Source organism: Petromyzon marinus, unplaced genomic scaffold, assembly GCF_048934315.1.
Source record: "Petromyzon marinus isolate PM22_M1 ecotype Great Lakes invasive population unplaced genomic scaffold, UKy_Petmar_22M1.pri1.0 PM_G_Scaffold_7, whole genome shotgun sequence".
Taxonomy (NCBI): domain Eukaryota; kingdom Metazoa; phylum Chordata; class Hyperoartia; order Petromyzontiformes; family Petromyzontidae; genus Petromyzon; species Petromyzon marinus.
This window is the reverse complement of record NW_027423024.1, coordinates 4,906,536-4,930,150: the sequence shown is the minus strand read 5'-3', so window position 1 is coordinate 4,930,150 and position 23,615 is coordinate 4,906,536. Positions and strand designations below refer to the sequence as shown.

Here is a 23,615-nt window from a genome sequence, read left to right as displayed (position 1 = left end):
TGCCTCTGCGGATGTGTATGCTTTAACTTTTAACATAGCTATTTCTGTGACCAGTCACAAGCTAATCATTCAGCCTTTTCAATGCTAAATTTTATGCTAATTCCTTCGTCAAGGCTCTTTGTTCCTCTCACACAGCTTAAAAGCCGTGATCTGAACGTGGCTCTCTCACTCCAGCGCTGTCCTACCAGACAGTCTCGCTCCCTTCACCTGATGAAGGCCGCTTGTGTTGTGGCCGAAACGTCGTGAGAATATTATTGTGTTATTTTATTTTATCAATTTATTATTTTATTCTCATTCTACGTGACTTTACCGAAAGAACCAAAGAAGATGAATCATTGCAGTCACGAAAGCTTTAAATCGAAACTCCCCTCCTTGCCCGCTGCCACGATTGTGATCGCCCGCATCCACGAACCACTTGGCGAATTGGTATCCGTATTCGACGTCGTCTCCGGAGCCGCCCCGCCGAACATCCGGCGGTAGCTTCATGGCGTGGGGAACGACCCAGGAGCAAGCACCCTGCAGGGCCCCCTGGCGGCAGGCGCGCGCCACCGCGTGGGCAACTCCGGCAGCGGTGACGGCGGAGACGAACGCGGCCTCGCGCGAGCCTGGGGAGACTCCCAGGGGGGCGTCGTGCGTGAAGCCCGCCCCGTCAGCTGGAGACGGTGCGGCCAGACCGGTGTGGGAAGGGGTTTTGGGGGAGAACACGCCAAGCAGGTGGTAGGGAAAACGTCGCCTATTTAGAGACAGACCCCTCTCACGGGATTTGCCCGGGGACCGAACAATGGGCTCCGCGGCCCTGCGAAAGGAGAGCCCCCGAATCGGCGGCGTGGGGGCGCGCAGCTCAGAAGCGGCAGCAGCACGAGCGGCTGGGGAGAGCTCCCACCCTCAAGGACCGACACGAGTGGGGACCAGGGGGATCGTCGCCGCGGGTAGGAGCCGAGCGCCGTCTCCAACTCCGCGGAATAGATCTCGGGACAGGGAAACGATCAGGTGACGGGTATTACGATCGCTGCTTTTACAGTGGCCGACCTGGGGAGCGAACTAGGGCCGGTGGGACGTCCGGGACCCCCAAGAGGCGTGCCAGGAGCGTCAGGAGCAGTGAAGCGAGCGAGCCGCAGCCTGGCACTGGCCCAGAGCGAAGGCGGTTGCCATCGGGATAACGGGGCGGCCGCTTGGGCCGCCCGCGGACATCTCCCGCTGCCCGAGGACGGGAACTCTGCGAAGCAGAGTCGCGTAGGGGAGGGGGAAACCCCTGGAGGAGGAACGCGGGAACTCCGAAGCAGAGTCGCGTAGGGGTGGGAGGTGGGCGACCCCCCCCCCTTTCCCCCCCAAAAAAAGCTTCTGTGTGCGTGTCTCGGGGAAGCGGTCGGGCACCTTAGGTGCGAGTGGATGTGGCGGGCTCGCTCTGACCCCTTACCCGACTCGGCCACGAGGTCCAGTGCGTCCTCCGCGCCAGGCACGGTGCAGTTCCACCGTTTGCCCTGGAACTGGTGCCGGCACTCGGACAGCGCCAGGTGGACGCCCTCGGCCACGTGCGCCACGTGGTCCCGGTGCCGCAGGCATATTCTGCGCTGTGCGGGAGACAGCCCCGGCACCCAAATGCACAGCGGCCGATACTCGGAGGGGTCAAAGTTGGGGGCCCACAGTGCGAGCGACCTGCAGAGGGATGGGGGCGGAAGTCACGGTGGCCGGGGGATGTTGACTACCTCGCCTGGTATGCAGGCAGTTGTGGGTTCGATCCCAACTCCTTAAAAAATGCCTGCTGCTGCATGTACGTTTTGAGTTTGCATGTCTCTCCCCGTGGTTGCGTGGATTCATCTCCAGGTCCTTCTGGTTTAGAATCAACGTCTCTACACGTTTGGAGTGATTTGGCTGCTGCTATAAATCACCACGTGATGATGATATCGGCCACTTGCTTGAGCTATAAAGTGCGATAGCCAGGCCTCTCCTGAAAAAGTGCTACATGATAAAAAGTTAAATAGAGCAAATATCTGTGGAATTTCTACAGGTTTGTAAATTTGAATATTACACGATGTACACACACACACACACACGAGTTATTCTTCTCTGAAGTTGTGTAGTGACACAGCGCCGACCGCTGTCCAGCGGCGGCAACTGCTGTGGACAGCGAGTGCACTCACGCCGTCGAGAGTCTACACACGGCCGCTGCGTGCCGGCAGGGCGGAGGAACCGGGGCAAGGGTCACGGAAGACCTCACAGGGAGGGAGGCCCCTGGAACCCTCTGGTTGGTTTGAGAAGGGAGGTGGGGCCAGGGGCGGGGCCAGGGCAGGGCCAGGGGCGGGGCCAGGCCAGGCCAGGGGCCAGGGGCAATATAAAAGCAGCGGTGAGAGCGCTCCGGGCTGCCGGTACTGGGAATGGACTCTTCTTCTCATTGTCGCCTTCACCGGTAATTGTGCGGCCGGACAGCGGTTGGTCGTCTCGGTCGACGCAACGCGGTTCAGGGTCGTGTCTGGGCCGCGGCTGTACGGCAGCGTGGTCGAGAGAGAGAGGCCGGAGTTGGTGTAACGGAAATAAGAGACGGTGCCTCCTGCGACTGCATCGTCTCCGACTGTGCGTGTGCGTGCCGCACGCCGGAGGAGGACGCTACATGGGCGCAGGATGGGAAACAAGCGATTGTCTTTTAGCGCGCAAGACCCCGGCCGAGCCAAGTGACTCTTTCCTCAGCGGCGACCTGGCGATCATCACGCTGACACTTACAGCAGTAGGCAAACACTCTCAACGCGTGCTTCTAAATGTGGAGGGAATAATCGGAGGACCCCGGAATAAAAATTCTTAAGACGACCACGGGGAAAATATAGCAACTCCAAATATACGGCATGTGTCAAGGTCGCGATTGAACCCACGACCTCCTGCATAACAGCCGAGGTCGTCAACATCTCCTAGCCACCATGGTGCCCCAATATACCGTGCTAGATACTGTATATGTGATGTATATACACGCACACGATAAAAAAAATCCCGTACAACAACCGTATTGAGTGTGCAAAATAGAGGCAAGGTAAGAAGGTTGCTCAAATCGACGTCGAAACTTGTGAGCTCTCATCGCAGCAGTGAGGACGAAGACAGCGGCAGTGGCGGCGGCTTGCGGTCACCACAAGGAGGCGCTGGCGACTGCCCACAGCTGTGCCAAGGCGCAGAGCCCCAGCGGGAACCAGTCCACACGTCGCAGGGGATCCATCGAAATCCTCGTGGTCAGCGGCGCTGCGCAAAAGAGAAGCGGCCCGGTGGTGACGATGTTAACTCCCTCGCCTGGTACACAAGAGGTCGTGGGTTCGACCCTGACGATGCCCGCTGCCGTATGTTTTGAGTTTTCACGTCTCGCTCATCATCATCATCATCACCACCACGGTGGCTGGGAGATGTTCATTACCTCGCGTGGTACGCGGGATCGAACCCACGACCGCTTGCGTACCAGGCGAGGGAGTTAACATCTCCTAGCCACAGTGATCGTGACCAACTCGACTGCCGTCACTCTGGTGGGTACGATGGAATTAAGCTGCGGTAACGACGTTAAATCTATGAATGCATGCGGGGTATATGGAGGTGCGGGCTATCTGAATTTCTGCGGGTTACATGCTTGAAACTACGGTAGTCTCAATGGAGCGTGGCTGCTGGTGGAGGGGGGTGAGGGCATGTGAGGATGATGAGTCTCCCCGGTATCGTCTGAAGAGCGCGATGGGCCGGGGAGTTTCATGCTCCCCACCGTGAAACACTTGCACACGCACACACAAAGACAAAGGTCCCCCGTGCAAGCCTTAGACCGTCGAGGCAAGTACCGTTAGCGAGTAGCGGCGCCACGCTCGGCCGCCTTTGTCTCCCCTGTGGCGAGGTCTACCCATTGCACCAGGTGTGCTCATTTGAGGCCGAGTATACCTAGGGGAGGCCCAGGACCGGTTCAGATAATCGTCACTGGCGTTGGCCGTGAGCGAGGGAACTGAAATCGGGTCAAGAATTGACTCCACCTACGTTCATCAGATTTATATTTTTAAGGCCGGAAGTTTGACCACTCGCTCGCTCCCTTCGGGGCGAAGCGGCTAAGGAGCGAAATCCTTTCGCGTGAAGACGAAAAAAAACTCGCCCGCAATGTGGCGCCATTCCGATTGCAAACGGTGCGACACTTCGGGACGTGCTCCACGGGCCGTGGACGAGTTTCCCCGTCGTCGGCAGTCTCACCTGGCAGGTGCACAGGCAGGTACACAGCCTGGCAGGCAGGTAGGTAGGCTGGCAGGCAGGAAGGCAGGGCAGGCAGGTGGGGCAGGCAGGCAGGCGGGTAGGCAGGCAAGCAGGCGGGCAGGTAGGCGGGCAGGCAGGCAGTGGAATCCACACCCCCGCAGTGTCAGCGGAGGGCCCTTTTATAGATCTTGTTGTTTGTCAAATTAGTCATCACGGCGTGCTCATCACGAGTCCACGTGCTCCCGAGATGATCTCATCCCACACACACCTGCAGCCACTTTCCACAAAGCCCTGCCCCCTCCCCACGTGCGTCCCTCGCTCCTCATCAATCAAGAGACACCCTGCCCCCAACGCCATCACTCTGACTGCCACAGTGATAGACTTGGGGGGTGGGTTATGTCCGCAACGTTGTGTCCACGTTCACGCAGATGCGTAAACGTGGTTTTCTCGACATATTATTTATGTTGAGTTTAACACGTAGGCTTTCGCGACCAATATTATTCACAATCAAGGTTTTTGGGTTAGATCGTGTTATTTAATGTGTTTTAACTCTCCACCACCCGACACGGCCAAACAGTAAAAAAAGTGTCACGTTTAAAAAAGACAAATAGTTCACTGCTTTAGCCAATCGGTGTGTTGAAGAGTGAATCAACATCATTTACATTTTTTGAGTAGTACGACGTTTCGCTGGTAATTACATTCAGTATCAACGGGCGATTTGCCAGAATGGTGAAGCCCTCTCCACTTGCTCCCGGTCTTAAATAGAGCAGCAGCAGGGTGACGTCATCATTTAACCCAGTCTGGTGCGGTGATTTGAGGCGGAGCGGGTATTGTAATTATATAATAGATTGGTAATCATTCAATCGTTATTCATTGGTTTTTTTCCCCATGTAAGGAATTGTTTGGATTGCCACGTACGGCGCGAAAGAAGTCCAACGTCTATGTTGAGTGATCGCTGCACTCTCACGGGTCACTACGCTCTACCGTACAACACCGCGCGGTCTGTCAAAGGCCCTCCTCGCTCGTGGGTGAGTTATTCAAGGCAGAGCCATACGGTGAAGAACAGAAGTCAACGGAAGCCCGCGAATGTGTTAACAAATTCATCAATAACGGAGGTTTTTTGGGGTCAGATCGCGTAAATGTGTAAATGTTGTGTTGTTGAACCCGCCGCCACCCGAGACAGCCAACCAGTGAGGGTTGTCACGTAAACAGAACGTGGCCAATTCGTCACTGGTACAGCACGCCGGTTGTGTGTTGGAGAGCTGGCTAGCTGTCACCTGAAGCTCGTTGTGATTAATGGCGAAACGTCATGGTACTCAGTTTGTTAATGTCGTGGCTTGGCTGTCCAACACACAACCGGTGTTCTGTACTAGTATACTACACTATACACTACACTATACACTACACTATACACTACACTATACACTACACTACTATACACTAATATACACTACACTATACACTACACTATACACTACACTATACACTAATATACACTACACTATACACTACTATACACTACACTATACACTACTATACACTACTATACACCAATATACACTACACTATACACTACACTATACACTACACTATGCACTAATATACACTACACTATACACTACACTATACACTACTATACACTACACTATACACTGCACTATACACTGACATACACGACACTATACACTAATATACACTACACAATACACTACACTATACACTACTATACACTACACTATACACTACACCAGGGGTCGGGAACCTTTTTGACTAAGAGAGCCATGAAAGCAAAAAAAATGGAAATTTATTTCAGTGAGAGCCATATAATATATTTTAAAAGTGAATTCAACTAAATGTCAGTATAATAAGCCTCTGAATTTATTCTTTTAAATAATGTTGTTATAACACTCACCATTAATGCGACTTCTGGTGCTGCATGGATTTGCTGATGTCTTTGTAGTCGGGTTGGTACTTGGTGAGGTTAAGCTTCATGCAAGCGTTGAGGCTTTCATCCGTTAAACGTGATCGTAGGTTGGACTTGATGTTTTTAAGATGTGAGAATGACTGCTCACATGCATACGTAGATCCAAACATGGTCAATACAGCAATACTCACATGCTGCAGTGTGTGGTATGTGACAGGAAGCGCGTTCCAAGTTTTGAGAATCAGCTGGTCTTCGGGTTGGAGTTTTTTCATTTCTGTCCACATGTGCTTGCTCGCCAACTCCGCTTTCTGTCGTGTGATTCTTTCCAAATCTTCATTCAGTGACTTGAACTTATTCACCCACATGTCTGAGGCCTTCAAGTCAGCCACTTCTGCTTCAAAATCTCTGACGGAGACACCAGGGATGTAATTCAGGTCGGCTGTGTTCAGTGAACACTCGTTTGGATGGGTGATGAACTTAAAAAGACGAGTGTGCTCACGAAATTCTCCAAAGCGTGCTTTGAAGGACTGTAGGAGACTGGATGTGCAGCCAGCTAGCTGGTGGAGATCAAGGTTTTGAATGGGCTCACTTGCTGTGCATGCATCTTTAAATTGGCTCAGTTTTTCAAAATGTAGTAAACGACCTGTTTCAAGATCCGTGATAAAAAGCTCCAGCTTGTTTTCAAAAGCAAATACAGCTTGTTGAAGGGATAACACTGTATTTCCAATGCCTTGCATTTTCACGTTGAGCTGGTTCAGATGTTCAGTCAGATCTACGAGATAGTAAAACTTGAGGAGCCACTCGGTGTCGGCTAGCTCAGGATGCCCGACGCCTTTCATTTCAAGGAAAGTCCGGATTTCGTTCAGGCAAGCCGCAAAACGGCTAAGTACCTTCCCTCTTGACAACCAACGCACATTGCTGTGCAAAAGCAGACCAGGATAGTTATTTACAACTTCATCCAGCAGTGTTTTAAACTGGCGATCATTTAAGGCTCGGGCAACAATAAAGTTGATCACACGAATGACCAGCGACATCACTTCGTCAAACTGCCTGTCACACATCTGAGCACAAAGTGCCTCCTGGTGTATAATGCAATGGAAACTTAGGATGGGTCTATTTTCATGTTCACGGAGAAGCGCCACAAATCCTTTGTTTTTCCCCACCATACACGGAGCACCATCAGTACACACTGAGAGAAGTTTATCCATAGGTAGACTTTTTTCTTGAGCAAACTCCATGAAAGACTTGAATAAATCCTCACCTCTTGTGGACCCTTTTAATGGCAGAACAGCAAGACTTTCTTCGCGCAGTGTGTCACCAACAGCATATCTTGCAATCACGCTGAACTGCGACAAATGGCTCACGTCTGTTGACTCATCCAAAGCCAGAGAAAAGAACGGCGCTGCATTTATGTCCTTCACTTGCGTTTCCTCCACTTTGTTTGCCATCACGATGGTACGATCATGAACAGTTCTTGCCGACAGAGGCATGTCTTGTATCCGTTTGATTATCTTGTCTTTGTTCGGAAGATCATCAAAAAGTTCATTGGCTACATCCAGCATGAACGTTTTAGCATACTCGCCATCTGTGAATGGTTTTCCGTTCCTCACTATTGCTAAAGAACCAGCAAAGCTAGCCGAATTATAGTCACCTTGCCGGGTCCATACGCGGAGTTGCTGCTGGCTAGCTTGCACCCTGCTCAGAAGCTCTTGGCACGCTTTCTTTCTGCTGTCTCCCGCAGGGTATTTTGATGCAAAGGTAGCGTGGCGCGTGTCGAAGTGCCGCTTTACATTCGACCGTTTCAACGATGTAATTTTGTCATTGCAAATTAGACACACCGCAGAACCCGCTCTCTCCACAAAGGCGAATTCTTCGGTCCATTCGTCCTGAAATGTACGATACTCGTCGTCTTTTTTTCTTTTCGCCATCTTCTTCGTCGAAGGGTTAGCTTTGAGCTAATGACCGAGCAGACGCAGTCTCAGACTGATTCAAAAGGGGGCGTTTACCTGTTTTACCCAGCAACGGCAAACGTAGGCCAGTATCATCCAATTAAAATAATGGACAATTGCTCCTGCAGCCCTGAACAGGACATGCGCAGTGAAAAATCGATGGATGGATTAAAACAAGTGAGAATATTTTGTTTTATCTGCGAGCCATATGCAATCATCAAAAGAGCCACATCTGGCTCGCGAGCCATAGGTTCCCGACCCCTGCACTACACTATACACTAATATACACTACACTATACACTAATATACACTACTATACACTACACTATACACTGCACTATTATACACTACACTATACACTACACTATACACTACACTATACACTACTATACACTACACTATACACTGCGCTATACACTAGTACACACTACACTATACACTACTATACACTACACTATACACTAATATACACTACACTATACACTACACTATACACTACTATACACTACACTATGCACTAATATACACTACACTATACACTACTATACACTACACTATACACTACACTATACACTAATATACACTACACTATAAACTAATATACACTACCCTATACACTACACTATACACTAATATACACTACACTATACACTACACTACACACTCGTGCTGTGCTAGTGACGAATCGGCCACGTTCTGTTCATGTGACAACCCTTACTGGTTGGCTGTGTCGGGTGGTGGCGGGTTTTAACGACACAACATTTATATTTGTACGCGATCTGACCCCACAAAAACCTCTCGTGGATGATAATGTTCGTTACAGCCTGCTACGTGTTAAACCGTTCAGAAATGCTTCGTATAATTCACAGCAGCCATTATAAACCATGATGTTGTCTTAAACAGAGACATCCTCCGACGAAAGTAAAATCATTGATCGGCCTACGCTTTAAAAGCGCTGGCATTGCAGCGGCACTGCGGTGTTACCACACAACAAATCTGCACCGCTGATTGTAGAGGCTTGGGGGGATTTGCCAAGGCCACTCCGTCATCAAGAAGGGCCCCTGGTGACTGTCGCGGTCCCCAAGTGACGAGATTCATTCCCCGGGCCGGACGAACGAACGGCCGGGGGCGGCGCAGCACGTGACGCAAGAGTCACGTCGGCTGGGGGTCTCGGTCGGTGATGCCCAGAGGGGCGGCAAGGGAAATCCGGCCAGGCCCCTCTGACGGCCGATAGCCGAGAAGCACCGAACGTCGCTGAAGCTGCTTGTTGTGATTACTGACGAAACGTCGTGTTCACGTTGTTCATGTTTGGGCTTTGCTCTCCAGCGCACCGCTGTTGCCGTGCTAGTGACGAATTGGGCCACGTTCTGTTCACGGGACAAACTAACTGGCTGCGTCGGGTGGTGGCGGGTTTAACGACACATTTATATATTTACGCGATCTAACACAAAAAACACCTCTATCACGGAGGTAATTCATGATTTGCAGCGGAATGTAGTTTGTGTGTTACAAGTCCTGCCACGCGCGACAATGGTCAGACAACATTTGTCTTCATCCTGGGACCTCCTTTTGCCAGCGCCAAAAAGTGATGGTAGGTTTGTCCACCTTTTTGTCTGGCAACGAAACAGCGGCGTCAAGATGTTGAAACGCCAAACTGAAACCTTTTACAAGGAATCACGTTGCTGCATTCACCACAATGCTTGTGGTCAAAATGCAAACAAAAAACGTACTCTGATCATATATGATGATGCATTGTCTTTGAAACTGCTTGGGTCTACACCAGAGACGCATTTTTTGGCCTTTTGGCATCCTCTGGTCTAACACCGTCTGAGACGAGGCTCCTAAGAAAGCTGTCTCTGGTGTGGGCCAATCAGTTTTCAAAGACAATGCATCATCAAATATTATCAGAGTGTGTTGTTTTTGTTTGCATTCTGACCACAAGCATTGTGGTTAATGCAGCAACGTGATTCCTTGTTAAAAGGTTTCAGTTTTGGTGTTTTAACATCTTAACGCCGCTGTTTCGTTGCCAGAAGAAAAGGGGAAAACCCCTATGATCATGTATTCGTCTGTTTGGTTTTTATTTTATCCGCAAATTTCAGGACTAACTGAGCAGCACCTCACTGAAATCTATTTGAAACCCAATTTCATCTCAAAATGCCTTTTTTTGCTGATGGATTTCTGAGCAGCTCCAGTTGTTTATCTTGAGTGTCGTTGGGACGGACGGATGGACGGATCTGCAGCGAGGGCATTGAGCCAGAATCGCCGAGACCCTGGGTTTGAATCCAAGCAACAACCGCCTAATGTTTAAACCGTACCCTTAAATGTGTACATTTGATGTCGGCCAAATCACCAACGACTACGCTAACCATCGTGCTAAAAATAGTTCTCACTTAATTTGGGCCAAGTTCCAGCTCTACACAAATAAATATTTTTTTTCTCACCATAATTCGACTCGTCCAATCAACATGCTGTTTGTTCGCCTCGTCGCAGGGCATCGACGTGAAGTGTTGTGCCCCCTCCTCCTGGTGGGTGTGTGTGTCAATCGAAGGTCATTTGAAGGGAATCTCAGAAACGCTTGCGAAATCCGCCTCGCGAGCGGGGGGAGGGGTGGTGGAGGCCGCCGCTCCGCTTCGCGAGAGTTCCAGACGGACACTTCGTCACGTGACGTCATACGGAACGCACGTTTCTGGAATAACGTTTGGGGGGAAAAAAAGACGCCAAAAACACATCTGAGCATGAATTTTGATTTGAAGCTTTCGTGACTGCAGTGATTCATATTCTTGGTTCTTTCGGTAAAGTCACCACGTAGAAGGGAAACAATCAAATAATCAAATATATAAAACAATAAATTCTCACGACGTTTCGACCACAACACGAGCAGTCATCATCAGGTTTTCACACCTGATGATGATTGCTTGTGTTGCGGTCGAAACGTCGTGAGAATTTTATTGTTTTATATATATTCTATTATTTTATTGTTTCCCTTCAACGTGACTTTACCGAAAGAACCAATAATATATCTGAGCATAGTTAAGAGGCGTGCGTGCAACTGTCCCGATTAAGCAAATGGCGTGGTAAAGTGGGCTTGGCCTGCCTTTGTTTATCATCATGGCTCTGGAAGAAATCCCCAACCCCTCACCCGGGGTCGGTGGGGGGAGAACCCGGCCCCTCAACGTCCCGGCTCCCTGTCTCTCCCCAGCGCAGGGTGGCACCCCCAATTTGACTGTGCCCCCAACCACAGGTAAGTAGACACCGGGCAGCACGTGCTGTGTATGTCCGACGCTACACAGGGTCCTCGCGACGTGGTGATACTACGCCGTATCAACGACAATCGTACGATCCGTGATGATCGTACGATCCATCTGCTAGATACCGTCATATCCCCGTGATTGTTGTAGCTGGTTTAAATTTGTTTTATTTCCTGACCGGGAAAAACTAAAACATCAATAACAAATAGGTTCGTTAACGTCGTTAATAAATGGGCATCGTCCATTACATTAATGCTCTGCAATATTTTTCAAAATAATTGACGCCACGGTGATTGACCTGCATGATTTTCATAATGAAGATAATTACGTAATTTGTTTCAGTGGAGCTGACAGCATGTACCGAGTACGTTATAAGTGTGACAGATGGCCTTGATTATAAAATACTAGCTGTACTACCCGGCTTCGCCCAGGACTTGGATCCACAACGCCCGGCCGCCTTTGTCTCCCCAGTGGGGATGTTCACACACCACAGCAGTTACTCGTTTGAGGCTGAGACGACCTAGGGGAGGCCCAGGACCGGTTAAAATAATCGTCACCGGTGGTGGCCGTGAGCGGGAATCGAACTCGGGTCGCCGGGTTCGTAGCGCAGCGTAGCGCTAACCACTACACTACAATGTGTTACGCTTCCACACACACACAGACACACACACAGACACACACACAGACACACACACATGGACACACACAGACACACACACGGACACACACACAGACACACACACAGACACACACAGACACGCACACATAGACACACACACAGTCACACACAGACACACATACAGACACACACACAGACACACACACAGACACGCACACACGGATACACACACACAGACACACACGGACACACGGACACACAGACACACACAGAGACACACACACAGACACAGACACACACACAGACACACACACACAGACACACACAGACATACACACACAGACAGTCACACACAGACACACACACAGACACACACACAGTCACACACAGTCACACACACAGACACACACACAGACACACACACACAGACAGTCACACACAGACACACACACAGACACACACACACAGACACACACACAAACACACACAGACACACACACACAGACACACACACAGACACACACACAGACACACACACGGACACAATGTATAAACCTCCACCCACTCGTGCAAGTGATGAATATAATAGTTAAGTGCCAATATGGCCTTGTAAACACGCGTCCACGTCACGTGCTCTCGCAATTAACTCATTAACCCGATTGGCAATCATTGACATCCACGCGCGTGGCTTCCCAGCGTCACGTGGCCGTCAAGGCATCGGCCAATTAATTATGCAAATTAGTGTCGCAATCCCACTGATTGATGAATCAAGGCGGGCAGGCTGAAGGAGGAGTGCGCCTAGTGAATAGTGAATTGTTCACTCGGTGTGTGTGTGGAGCGGTGGCTACCGCCGGCGTTGTGGAGGGCTTGTTAATGATCGTTCACTGGACTCGACATTGGTGGTGGTGGTGGTGATGTTGTAAGGAGTTGGGGCACAAAGTGAAGCTTCACCTGGCCAGCAGGACGGTCTGTTGTCTCGAGTTTACGACGTTTGTTATTCGAGCTACAAATAGCCGAGTGGGGGGGGGTGGGTTGTGGACGCGTGGCAGACCCCCAACTCTGTGCGTTCTCTACCGTAGTCTCCAGATTCATAGACGCACTTTCTGGAGAATGTGACCATTCTTAATTTCAACAACAACAAACACCGCGTTAAGCAGTGGTGGTAGTAATAATACTGTAGCTCTTGGGTTACGTTATGCATTTCGTACAATGCCGAGCCGTTAGGATGTTTTGCGATGACCATAATATGAATGACTTAAAGCTGTCGTGACTGCAGGAATCACATTTATGTTTACTGCCTCAGCAGCTCTCCCGCTATATGATATTGTTATTATTTTTTATATATTTTTTCTATTTACGTTGCTTTATCGAAAGACCCAAAGAATATAATAATCATGTTTGTCAATCATCATCAGCTGCGATAGCATTAAGTGGCATCATCAGTTGAATCATCATCATCAGCAGCATCATCATCACTGCCCTTGTCGCTATCTGACAGCATCATCATCACTGCCCTTGTCGTTATCTGACAGCATCATCATCACTGCCCTTGTCGCTATCTGACATCATCATCACTGCCCTTGTCGCTATCTGACATCATCATCATCGGCAACAGAGGCAGCAGCAGCAGCAGCGTCACGACCGCCATGCAGTGCAGCGCTGCCAGCGAGACTTTTCCCAACTCCGACTCGTTAGCAGGAGGAGGAGGAGGAGAGGCTGCAGCCGCGAGCACCACGTGGCCACTCGCAGGCGCTGCGTCACGTGGTGTCGGCACCGGGCTAGTCTCACTATCGCAGGGTTACCTGCACGTACCTCCAGGTGTGCCTCGGACAGGTGTGTCTGTGTACCAGCCAGGTGTACCTGTGTACCGGCCAAGTGTGCCTGTGTACCAGCCAGGTGTGCCTGTGTATCAGCCAGGTGTGTCTGTGTACCGGCCAGGTGTGCCTGTGTATCAGCCAGGTGTGTCTGTGTATCAGCCAGGTGTGCCTGTGTATCAGCCAGGTGTGTCTGTGTACCGGCCAGGTGTGCCTGTGTATCAGCCAGGTGTGGGTGTGTATCAGACAGGTGTAGATAAGTACCAGCCAGGTGTGCCTGTGTATCGGCCAGGTGTAGATAAGTACCAGCCAGGTGTGCCTGTGTATCGGCCAGGCGTGGGTGAGTACCAGCCAGGTGTGTCTGTGTATCAGACAGGTGTGTCTGTGTACCAGCCAGGTGTGTCTGTGTATCAGCCAGGTGTGTCTGTGTATCAGACAGGTGTGTCTGTGTACCAGCCAGGTGTGTCTGTGTATCAGCCAGGTGTGTCTGTGTATCGGCCAGGTGTGTCTGTATCAGCCAGGTGTGCCTGTGTATCGGCCAGGTGTGGGTGAGTACCAGCCAGGTGTGGGTGAGTACCAGCGAGGTGTGTCTGTGTACCAGCCAGGTGTGGCTGAGTGCCAGCCAGGCTCTCAGAAGGGCCACGCTCGTTGGGGGTTCGCGACGGGCGTGCGGCCGGTGTCGACGCCGGCGTGGGCAGCGGGCGAGTGGCAGGTAGGGCGGCTTATTCCACGTGCTAGCGGCGGTGATGGCAGTGGTGGTATTGATTACGGTGGCAGTGGTGGTTATGACATTGGTGGTGATGGTAGTGGTGGTATTGATGATGGTGGTGGTGGTAGTGGTGGTGTTGGTAGTGCTGGTTGTAATATTGATGGTGGCAATGGTAGTGGTATTGACGGTAGTGTTGGTAGTGGTGGTTGTAATATTGATGGTGGCAATGGTGGTGATGGTAGAAGTGGTATTGATGATGGTGGTGGTAGTGTTGGTAGTGGTGGTTGTAATATTGATGGTGGCAATGGTGGTGATATTGACGGTGGTGTTGGTAGTGATAGTGCTGGTTGTAATATTGATGGTGGCAATGGTGGTGATGGTAGTAGTGGTAGTGACGGTGGTGTTGGTCGTGGTAGTGCTGGTTGTAATATTGATGGTGGCAATGGTGGCGATGGTAGTAGTGGTAGTGACGGTGGTGTTGGTCGTGGTAGTGCTGGTTGTAATATTGATGGTGGCAATGGTGGTGATGGTAGTGGTGGTATTGACGGTGGTGTTGGTAGTGGTAGTGCTGGTTGTAATATTGATGGTGGCAATGGTGGTGATGGTAGTGGTGGTAGTGACGGTGGTGCTGGTAGTGGTAGTGCTGGTTGTAATATTGACGGTGGCGATGGTGGCGATGGTAGTAGTGGTAGTGATGGTGGCGGTGGTGGTGGTGGTGGTAGCAGTGAGGTGTTATTGTGGCACGGCGTGAAAGCCCTTGGCGCTGCTGCTGCTGCCGCTGTGAGCCAGGCAGGCACCAGGCGCGCCCCGCCGGCACCCCCGGCCGGGGTGATCTGCCGCGTGCCGGCGCGTGACGCCTCGCACGGCCGTGCCATCCCACAACGCTCACAGGTAACGGAGCTCCCTCGCCACCCCCCCTCCCCCCCCCGCGATGTCGCGAACGTCAACACACATTGCACAGTAGGTCCTCATTAAGACCGCACATTTATTTCACCGATCTGTAGTGCAAACGAATGAATGCACGTGTGTGTGTATGCATCTTCATTCGCGTGCGCCTATCTCCGACATTTCAGGAGATTAATTCCCGCCGCCTTTCCAGTCCTGCCAGGGTCGATAAAATAACGACCACTTTGTTGGGGGGGGGGGAGTTGAAAGGGATCGGCCCCGCCAGAGGAATATGGAATTTCCACCATCGGCTCAGGGCTGTGAAACCGGACACGAGCACCGCCGCTCACCTGAGCGGCAAATCACTTTGACCTCGACTTGACCTTCAGCAGAAACAAAATCACGTGCCTTGTGAACGCCTCTGATGCACCACAGTGCCTTGTGAACGCCTCTGATGCACCACAGTGCCTTGTGAACGCCTCTGATGTACCACAGTGCCTTGTGAACGCCTCTGATGCACCACAGTGCCTTGTGAACGCCTCTGATGCACCACGTGCCTTGTGAACGCCTCTGATGCACCACAGTGCCTTGTGAACGCCTCTGATGCACCACAGTGCCTTGTGAACGCGTCTGATGCACCACGTGCCTTGTGAACGCCTCTGATGCACCACAGTGCCTTGTGAACGCCTCTGATGCACCACAGTGCCTTGTGAACGCGTCTGATGCACCACAGTGCCTTGTGAACGCCTCTGATGCACGTGACGTGCCTTGTGAACGCCTCTGATGCACCACAGTGCCTTGTGAACGCCTCTGATGCACCACGGTGCCTTGTGAACGTCTCTGCTGCACGTGACGTGCCTTGTGAACGCCTCTGATGCACCACAGTGCCTTGTGAACGCCTCTGATGCACCACAGTGCCTTGTGAACGCCTCTGATGCACCACAGAGCCTTGTGAACGCCTCTGATGCACCACAGAGCCTTGTGAACGCCTCTGATGCACCACAGTGCCTTGTGAACGCCTCTGATGCACCACAGTGCCTTGTGAACGCCTCTGATGCACCACAGTGCCTTGTGAACGCCTCTGATGCACCACAGTGCCTTGTGAACGCCTCTGATGCACGTGACGTGCCTTGTGAACGTCTCTGATGCACCACAGAGCCCCGTCGCCCCCTGCGCCACGGAGCGGCTGCACGCCGGCTCCCGGGGGTCACGTGACCCGTGGGGCCACGTGACCCCTCTGGAACCCGTGGCCTCCGCGGACCCGTCGAGACTCCGGCAGTGGCCTCCGGGACCCGCGGGGCCTTCGGAGCCGGGCCGACCCCCGGGGCACCCCTGGCCTGGCCAGCCGGTGAGGGGCGGTGTTGGCTGTGCTGTGTTCGCTGTGTTGTGTTGGCTGTGCTGTGTTAGCTGTGCTGTGTTCGCTGTGTTGTGTTGTGTTCGCTGTGTTGTGTTCACTGTGTTGTGTTGGCTGTGTTGTGTTCGCTGTGCTGTGTTGGCTGTGTTGTGTTCACTGTGTTGTGTTGGCTGTGTTGTGTTGGCTGTGTTGTGTTGGCTGTGTTGTGTTCGCTGTGTTGTGTTCGCTGTGTTCGCTGTGTTGGCAGTGTTGTGTTCGCTGTGTTGTGTTCGCTGTGTTGGCTGTATTCGCTGTGTTGTGTTGGCTGTGTTGTGTTCGCTGTGCTGTGTTCGCTGTGTTGTGTTGGCTGTGCTGTGTTGGCTGTGTTGTGTTCGCTGTGTTCGCTGTGTTGTGTTGGCTGTGTTGTGTTCGCTGTGTTCGCTGTGTTGTGTTGGCTGTGTTGTGTTGGCTGTGTTGTGTTCGCTGTGTTGTGTTCGCTGTGTTGTGTTGGCTGTGTTGTGTTCGCTGTGCTGTGTTCACTGTGTTGTGTTGGCTGTGTTGTGTTCGCTGTGTTGTGTTCGCTGTGCTGTGTTCGCTGTGTTGTGTTGGCTGTGCTGTGTTCGCTGTGCTGTGTTGGCTGTGTTGTGTTCGCTGTGTTGTGTTGGCTGTGTTGTGTTCGCTGTGTTGTGTTGGCTGTGTTGTGTTCGCTGTGTTCGCTGTGCTGTGTTGGCTGTGTTGTGTTGGCTATGCTGTGTTTGCTATGTTGTGTTCGCTGTGCTGTGTTCGCTGTGCTGTGTTGGCTGTGTTGTGTTCACTGTGTTGTGTTGTGTTGGCTGTGCTGTGTTCGCTGTTCGCTGTTTGCTGTTTGCCACGAGGGCAACCGCGGTGTGTCAGTGACGTGTGGCCGTCTCTGTGGCGGTCTCTGTGGCGGTCTCTGTGGTGCGGCAGTTGAAGCCCAACGGGGCAGGTCGCGTGCGGCGGGCCGAGGCGTGGGAGTGGCCGCCGCCTCTCCCCGAGTCGTCTTGGCCAGCGTGGAAGAGCAGGCCGACACATTTACCCCCCCCCCCCCCCCCCATCGTGAGGGGGTCGCTCGCCCTGTGCTTCTCCTTCCGCAGCGCCGTTCGTCGGGCCCCCGGGCCGGCCGGTGGCCTGGTGCCCCCCCGGTGCCGCCCCCCCTGTTGTTCCGCACCCCGGCACCGGAGCTCTTCTCTGCCGTGCAGCGTGGCGAGCTGCGAGACGACTCCCAGCCAAGTCTCGTCGATATCGTCCTCCTGCAGCACCACCACCAGCAGCAGCAGCAGCAGGTCCACCACCAGCAGCAGCAGGTCCACCACCAGCAGCAGCAGCAGGTCCACCACTACCAGCAGCAGCAGGTCCACTACCACCACCAGCAGCAGCAGCAGCAACAGCAGGTCCACTACCAGCAGCAGCAGGTCCTCCTCCAGCAGCAGGTCCACCACCACCACCAGCAGGTCCACCACCACCACCAGCAGCAGGTCCACCACCACCACCAGCAGTAGGTCCACCACCACCACCAGCAGCAGGTCCACCACCACCACCAGCAGCAGGTCCGCTACCACCACCAGCAGCAGCAGGTCCACCACCACGACCACCAGCAGCAGGTCCTCCTCCAGCAGCAGGTCCACCACCACCACCAGCAGCAGCCACAGCAGCAGCGGATGCTGCAAGCGGGGTCGTCCTGCGTGGTTCTCAAGGGGTCTCAGATTCCAGCTGGGCTCGGCAGGACTCTCACGGGTCCCTCCGTCAACTTCACCACCTCCACCACCTCCACCACCGTCTGCTCCACCACCTCCACCGCCGTCTGCTCCACCACCTCCACCGCCGTCTGCTCCACCACCTCCACCGCCGTCTGCTCCAGCACCTCCACCGCCATCTGCTCCAGCACCTCCACCGCCGTCTGCTCCACCACCTCCACCGCCGTCTGCTCCACCTCCTCCACCGCCGTCTGCTCCACCTCCTCGCGCTCCTCCCGCTGGTGCTCCTCCGCCTCCCCGAGGACAGCGGCTGCTGCCGCGTTAGCTCGGAAGAGCAAAGCGAACGCGCGCGAAAGGCTCCGGGTGAGAGGCCACGATCCCCTTAGGTTGACTCAGACTAAAATAAAACTTGGGGGGGTAGGGGGGGGAGGGGAGGGGGGGTGATATGGCCCGGCGGTGGCATGTTCGAGATTCGGTTCGGATCTCGCAGGCCACCCCAGCGATTACGTGAAAAGAGTAGCCCATCGTGGTCCATGTGAGTGATGTTTTAAACATTGACACTGCGCCTACATCAGTTGGGACCGCACGTAGCAGCGACAGTCTCCTCCCGACTGGCCCCCACTTGCAGGCCGGGCGTCACGTGGTGCAGCACGAGGACAGCTGCCACTGGGAGAGCTGGCGGGTGCCCTTTCAAACGTCTGAGGTGTAAAACGTAAAGTCGCTCACCGTCGCGCGAAGAGATGGCCCGCGACGAGGACGCCGCGTAAAACAAATAATTTTGATTTAAAGCTTTCGCGACTGCAGTAATTCATATTCTTAGCTCTTTCGGTAAAGTCACGTTGAAGGGAAACAATAAAATAATAAAATATATAAAACAATAAAAATTCTGATGACGACTGTTTGTGTTATGGTCGAAACGTCGTGATAATTTTTATTGTTTTATATATATTTTATTATTTTATTGTTTCCCTTCAACGTGACTTTACCGAAAGAGCTAAGAATAGAAACAAATAATTATTTAACTTAAAACTCGGAACCATCCGTCCGTCCGTGTGTCCATCCTCCCGCGTGCCCGTTTCTCTCCCCGTGCTTTTGAGTGACTTCGCGTTATCGTGCAACGCGGCACGGGGTGACGCGAGATGGTTTAAGTCTGGTCGAACCGAGTCCTCGCCCACGGGTGGCGGAACGAGTTAAATTCATGGGAACAAAAATCCCGTGCTGGTGGCGAGAGAAGAGCGATAGGGAGGGCGACTGACCGCCAGCGAGCGACCGGAAGCCGATCGGCGATTCACCGGATCGTCGTTCGCCTTCGACGCCGCTTGGCCCTCGAGCGCCGTCGCTCAAGGGCCAAGCGGCGTCCATCCCCGGCGCTGACGGCGTGTCCGCGCGCGTCCGTCCGTCTGCGTGTCCGTGCCCTCAGGTGCGATACCTGAACCGCGCGTTCCTGCTGCTGCGTCGCCTGCTACCGCTGGACCGCCTCCGGCCGTCGCGGGTGGCGACGCTGCGTGCGACGGTTCGCTACGTCGGCCTGCTGCAGGCCGTGCTGGCGGAGACCGCCGCGGCATGCGGCTCCTCCCCGCGTGGCGTGTGACAGCGCGGGGTGTGTGTGTTTGGTGAAGGGTGTCCCGCCGACTCGGCCAGGTGCGTACACGTAGGTGCGTGTGAGTCGGAGATGCGGGAGCGGGGGGGGGGAAGGACAAAAACAGTTCTAAGTAATCTTCTTTGGTTCTTTCGGTAAAGTCACGTAGAATGAGAATAAAATAATAAAATAACACAATAAAATTCTCACGACGTTTTGGTCACAACGCAATGCATTGTTGTGAAATGTTAAACTTTAAAAATCTTAACTATTTTTTTGTGCTTCGGAAACGTGTACGAAAAAGGGGGGGGAACCCGCCCCTCTCTCTGGACGAACAGCGTCGACAGACAGACGCCTTCGAGATGAATCGAAGCGTCTGTTTCCTTGATGGTTTATGGCTTGAGGAAGACCCGAACAGAACCAGGACACAAACACACACACGAACGCACACACACACACAGACCACGCCCCCCCCCCCCCTTTTCCACTGCGCGAAGAGAATTATCTTTGAATATAACGGTCAGCCGCATTTTCAAAAGTCAGTCAAGAGTGAAGCAGCGAGTCAAGACAGATCAGCGAGTCAAGACGTCCACAGGACGAGCAGTCGCATGGAGCGGCTGGCTCCGAGCCTCGCTGAGTAGTGAGGATCGCATGAGTCGCCATGTATCAACGAAAGTGAGTCATACAGCAGTGGAGAGAAACTGCTATCAGCGAATCAGCGCTGAGAGCGCTCGAGCATCTCCACAGAAAAAGCACGTGCAACGTAGCTGAACCAGCAGCGGAAAAGCTTGGACAGCCGCCAACAAATTCAGCAAACCAGCGACCAAGCGCGTGCGACTTGAGTCATACAGCAGTGGAGGAAACCTGCTGCCAGAGAGCCGCCAACAACCTCAACAAAGAGAGCACGTGCGACTCGGCTCACTCAGCAGAAGAAAACTTGACCTGTCGCCCGCGAGCGCAGCGTCAGATACTACAGCAGCGGAAAGAGCGCGGCCAGCAACGCCAAGCAAGAGCGTGCAGCAGCTCAACCAGCAGTGAAGAGAAACTGCTGTCAGCGAACCAGCACGGGCGCGTTCGCGCATCTTCAAGGAGAGGGAGCGCGCGCCACCAGCGTGCCATCAGCACCAGCATCAGCACCAGCGCGTGCCAACATTAACCACCAGCGTGCCACAGCGCGCAACTTTGCATCACCAGGGCTGAGAGGGCAGCGGCCCCGCACTCAACACCCATCGGCGCGACGACGGCGAGCGTCGTGCTGACTCATCCAGCCAGCAGTGGACAGAAACTGGCAGCCGTTCGTATGCAACCCCTCCTCCACACTCCCTCCTCACTCCCCCACCGCGCCGCAACACACAGGAAACACATTTTGAACACAAGAGATGCTAACCTCGGCGTCTGCTTTACGCAAGGAATTGAACCATTGATAAAGAAGACACACGATACGCATATCGGGATAATCAAGAAGGGTGCCACTCCAAGGTGGTGCATTAAAAATCAATTCATAAAGAAAAATACTGCTGTCATTGATGAGTTGCATAATAACCAATCGTCCTACTGTTAACAACGTGATAATTGACTTGAAGGTCTATGAATGGATGTGGTACTGTGTGGGCAATGTTTAAACACGAATTTACAAATTATAAGGTTAAGGTTTTGATAGAATAGTTGCATGTTTTAATCTCTCTCTGAACAACTGATTGATTGTGTTACGCGTCGGGAATTAACCACAGGTGCCGCTATCGAGGTGAAACAACGCAATCGTGATGGTATCATGTTAACGCTGTGTTGAAATTCAAACATCCCGAGATTGAGTTTTCATATTATCCAAAAATTAAAGTTAGCTAGAAAATAAAATTGATTAAAGCAGGTTTGTGTGTGATTCTTCCTGAAATTCTGCATATTGTTCTGCGTATGAGATCTGAATCCTGGGGACCTATCATAAGCACACTATCACCACACATAATCCATAACACACATAATTCATAATGTTCAATCGAAAGTAATCATATCCTTATCGATAATACGGAATTAAAGAGCAGAGTCGAATCGACTCTCTCTCATTCACGCTCACAAAGCCTGCGTCACTGCATACGATTAATCGCGTTGTTCCAATTCATAACACAATCCTCGTCACCGAGGCTCGACTTATTATCATAACGACCTGCATTATCATAACCACGCCCACTCGCATAAATTAATACGATTATCTCTCGAATCAGCATAATTTATGCGCATAATTACACAAATTAACATAATTTCGGATAAATTATGCAAATTTCAAATTTCATTTAATTTTCATTATTTTCATCAATTTTCATAACACCTATATATACAACAGTGTGTACACTGTGTGTGTACACTATGTGTGTGTGTACACTGTGTGTACACTATGTGTGTGTGTACACTGTGTTTGTACACTATGTGTACACTGTGTGTGGAAGCCAACTGTGGACCGGTTTTGGTGGACAATGTCTCAACAGCAGTGGGGCTTGCTTCAAGCCATGGTTGTGAACATCCAGACGTTAATCAGCAAGGAGCATTTCTAGTCCAAGTTCGACAAAATCTACGTCAACACGTAAGACAAAATTATAATTCGTGTTGTAGAGAATGTATCTCCGCTACGTGTAACTTTAAGGTGGTATGCCTTGTAACTGATGAATGGTCCGAGTGTGCTTCCTATTTCAAAGACAATGAGTTGCTCCAGATGCTTCGTGGAACACAAAAACACCGTTTGACCTGTATCACAAGAACAACGGGTCTCACCTGAGTTCTCTGTACAGGTTACTTACAAAACACACACACACGCACTTTGTCCTAACATCACTTATTCAATGTTTGACCTTTATAAAAAAAATGTTGCATGTACACACAGGAATTTTAACAAAATTTAATTACTGCAGTGAAATATACTGCATCAGATAACATCTGATTAAGAAGCTACTTGAAAAAAAATATGCACCGTCTGCTTAACAGTGGATGTAAAACATACTATTGTGTCATTCAAAACGAGTAGGCCATTGCATGCTGGCGAATTCTAAACATTAGTGACAAATTACACAACTGAGATGAAACATCAATCATCGCCCCCTACTGACAGCCTCTTGTTCACATACTCTTTGGTTCTTTCAGTGAAGTCACGTAGGCAGAAAAAATAATAATAGATCACGACGTTTCGATCGTAACACAAGCGGTCGTCCTGAGGCGGAAAAAATAATAAATGCAGGCCGGTGCAGGGCCACCACCCTGTGCCACACAGGGGCAGCTGCTACTTGGGGATGCTCTTCGAGTGTTTCAGACGAGGTACAATACAAAACTCGGAGATGCCGAGGCGGTTAAGCAAGCGCCGAGTAAATGCAATTATTATAACATAGTGAATGCTTGGGAGCTTATTGTCTCTCGCTCCTGGTTAGAGATCTACCCAACCCACAGGTCCACAAAGACTGGCCGCCCTTACTCTGCAGGTTGAACTAGGAACTGAGTGTCCAACTTCACATTCTTGTCATTAAAGGCCTGTGACAAAGGTGCATCCATTGTAGCGACATCGTCTCAAGCTTACACATCTACCGGGTCTCCACTTGATTTTGTATTGTCTAGGAGCAAGTCCACCCACACCTCCACTTCCACAAACTGCTGGGGGTTGCCTCGC

The 23,615-nt window shown here is 51.8% G+C and overlaps 1 protein-coding gene across 1 annotated transcript; it reads right to left on the bottom strand.

The window, feature by feature from the left end:
- Window positions 1-306: 306 nt before the first annotated feature.
- On the bottom strand, window positions 307-4,296 carry LOC142920187 (protein Wnt-5b-like). The gene is made up of 4 exons (XM_076062654.1): window positions 4,195-4,296; window positions 3,114-3,222; window positions 1,418-1,656; window positions 307-653 (listed from the first exon to the last, which is right to left on the bottom strand). The coding sequence occupies exons 2-4, from the start codon at window positions 3,197-3,199 to the stop codon at window positions 307-309; spliced, it is 672 nt and encodes a 223-aa protein (XP_075918769.1). The 5' UTR covers window positions 3,200-3,222; window positions 4,195-4,296.
- Window positions 4,297-23,615: the final 19,319 nt, after the last annotated feature.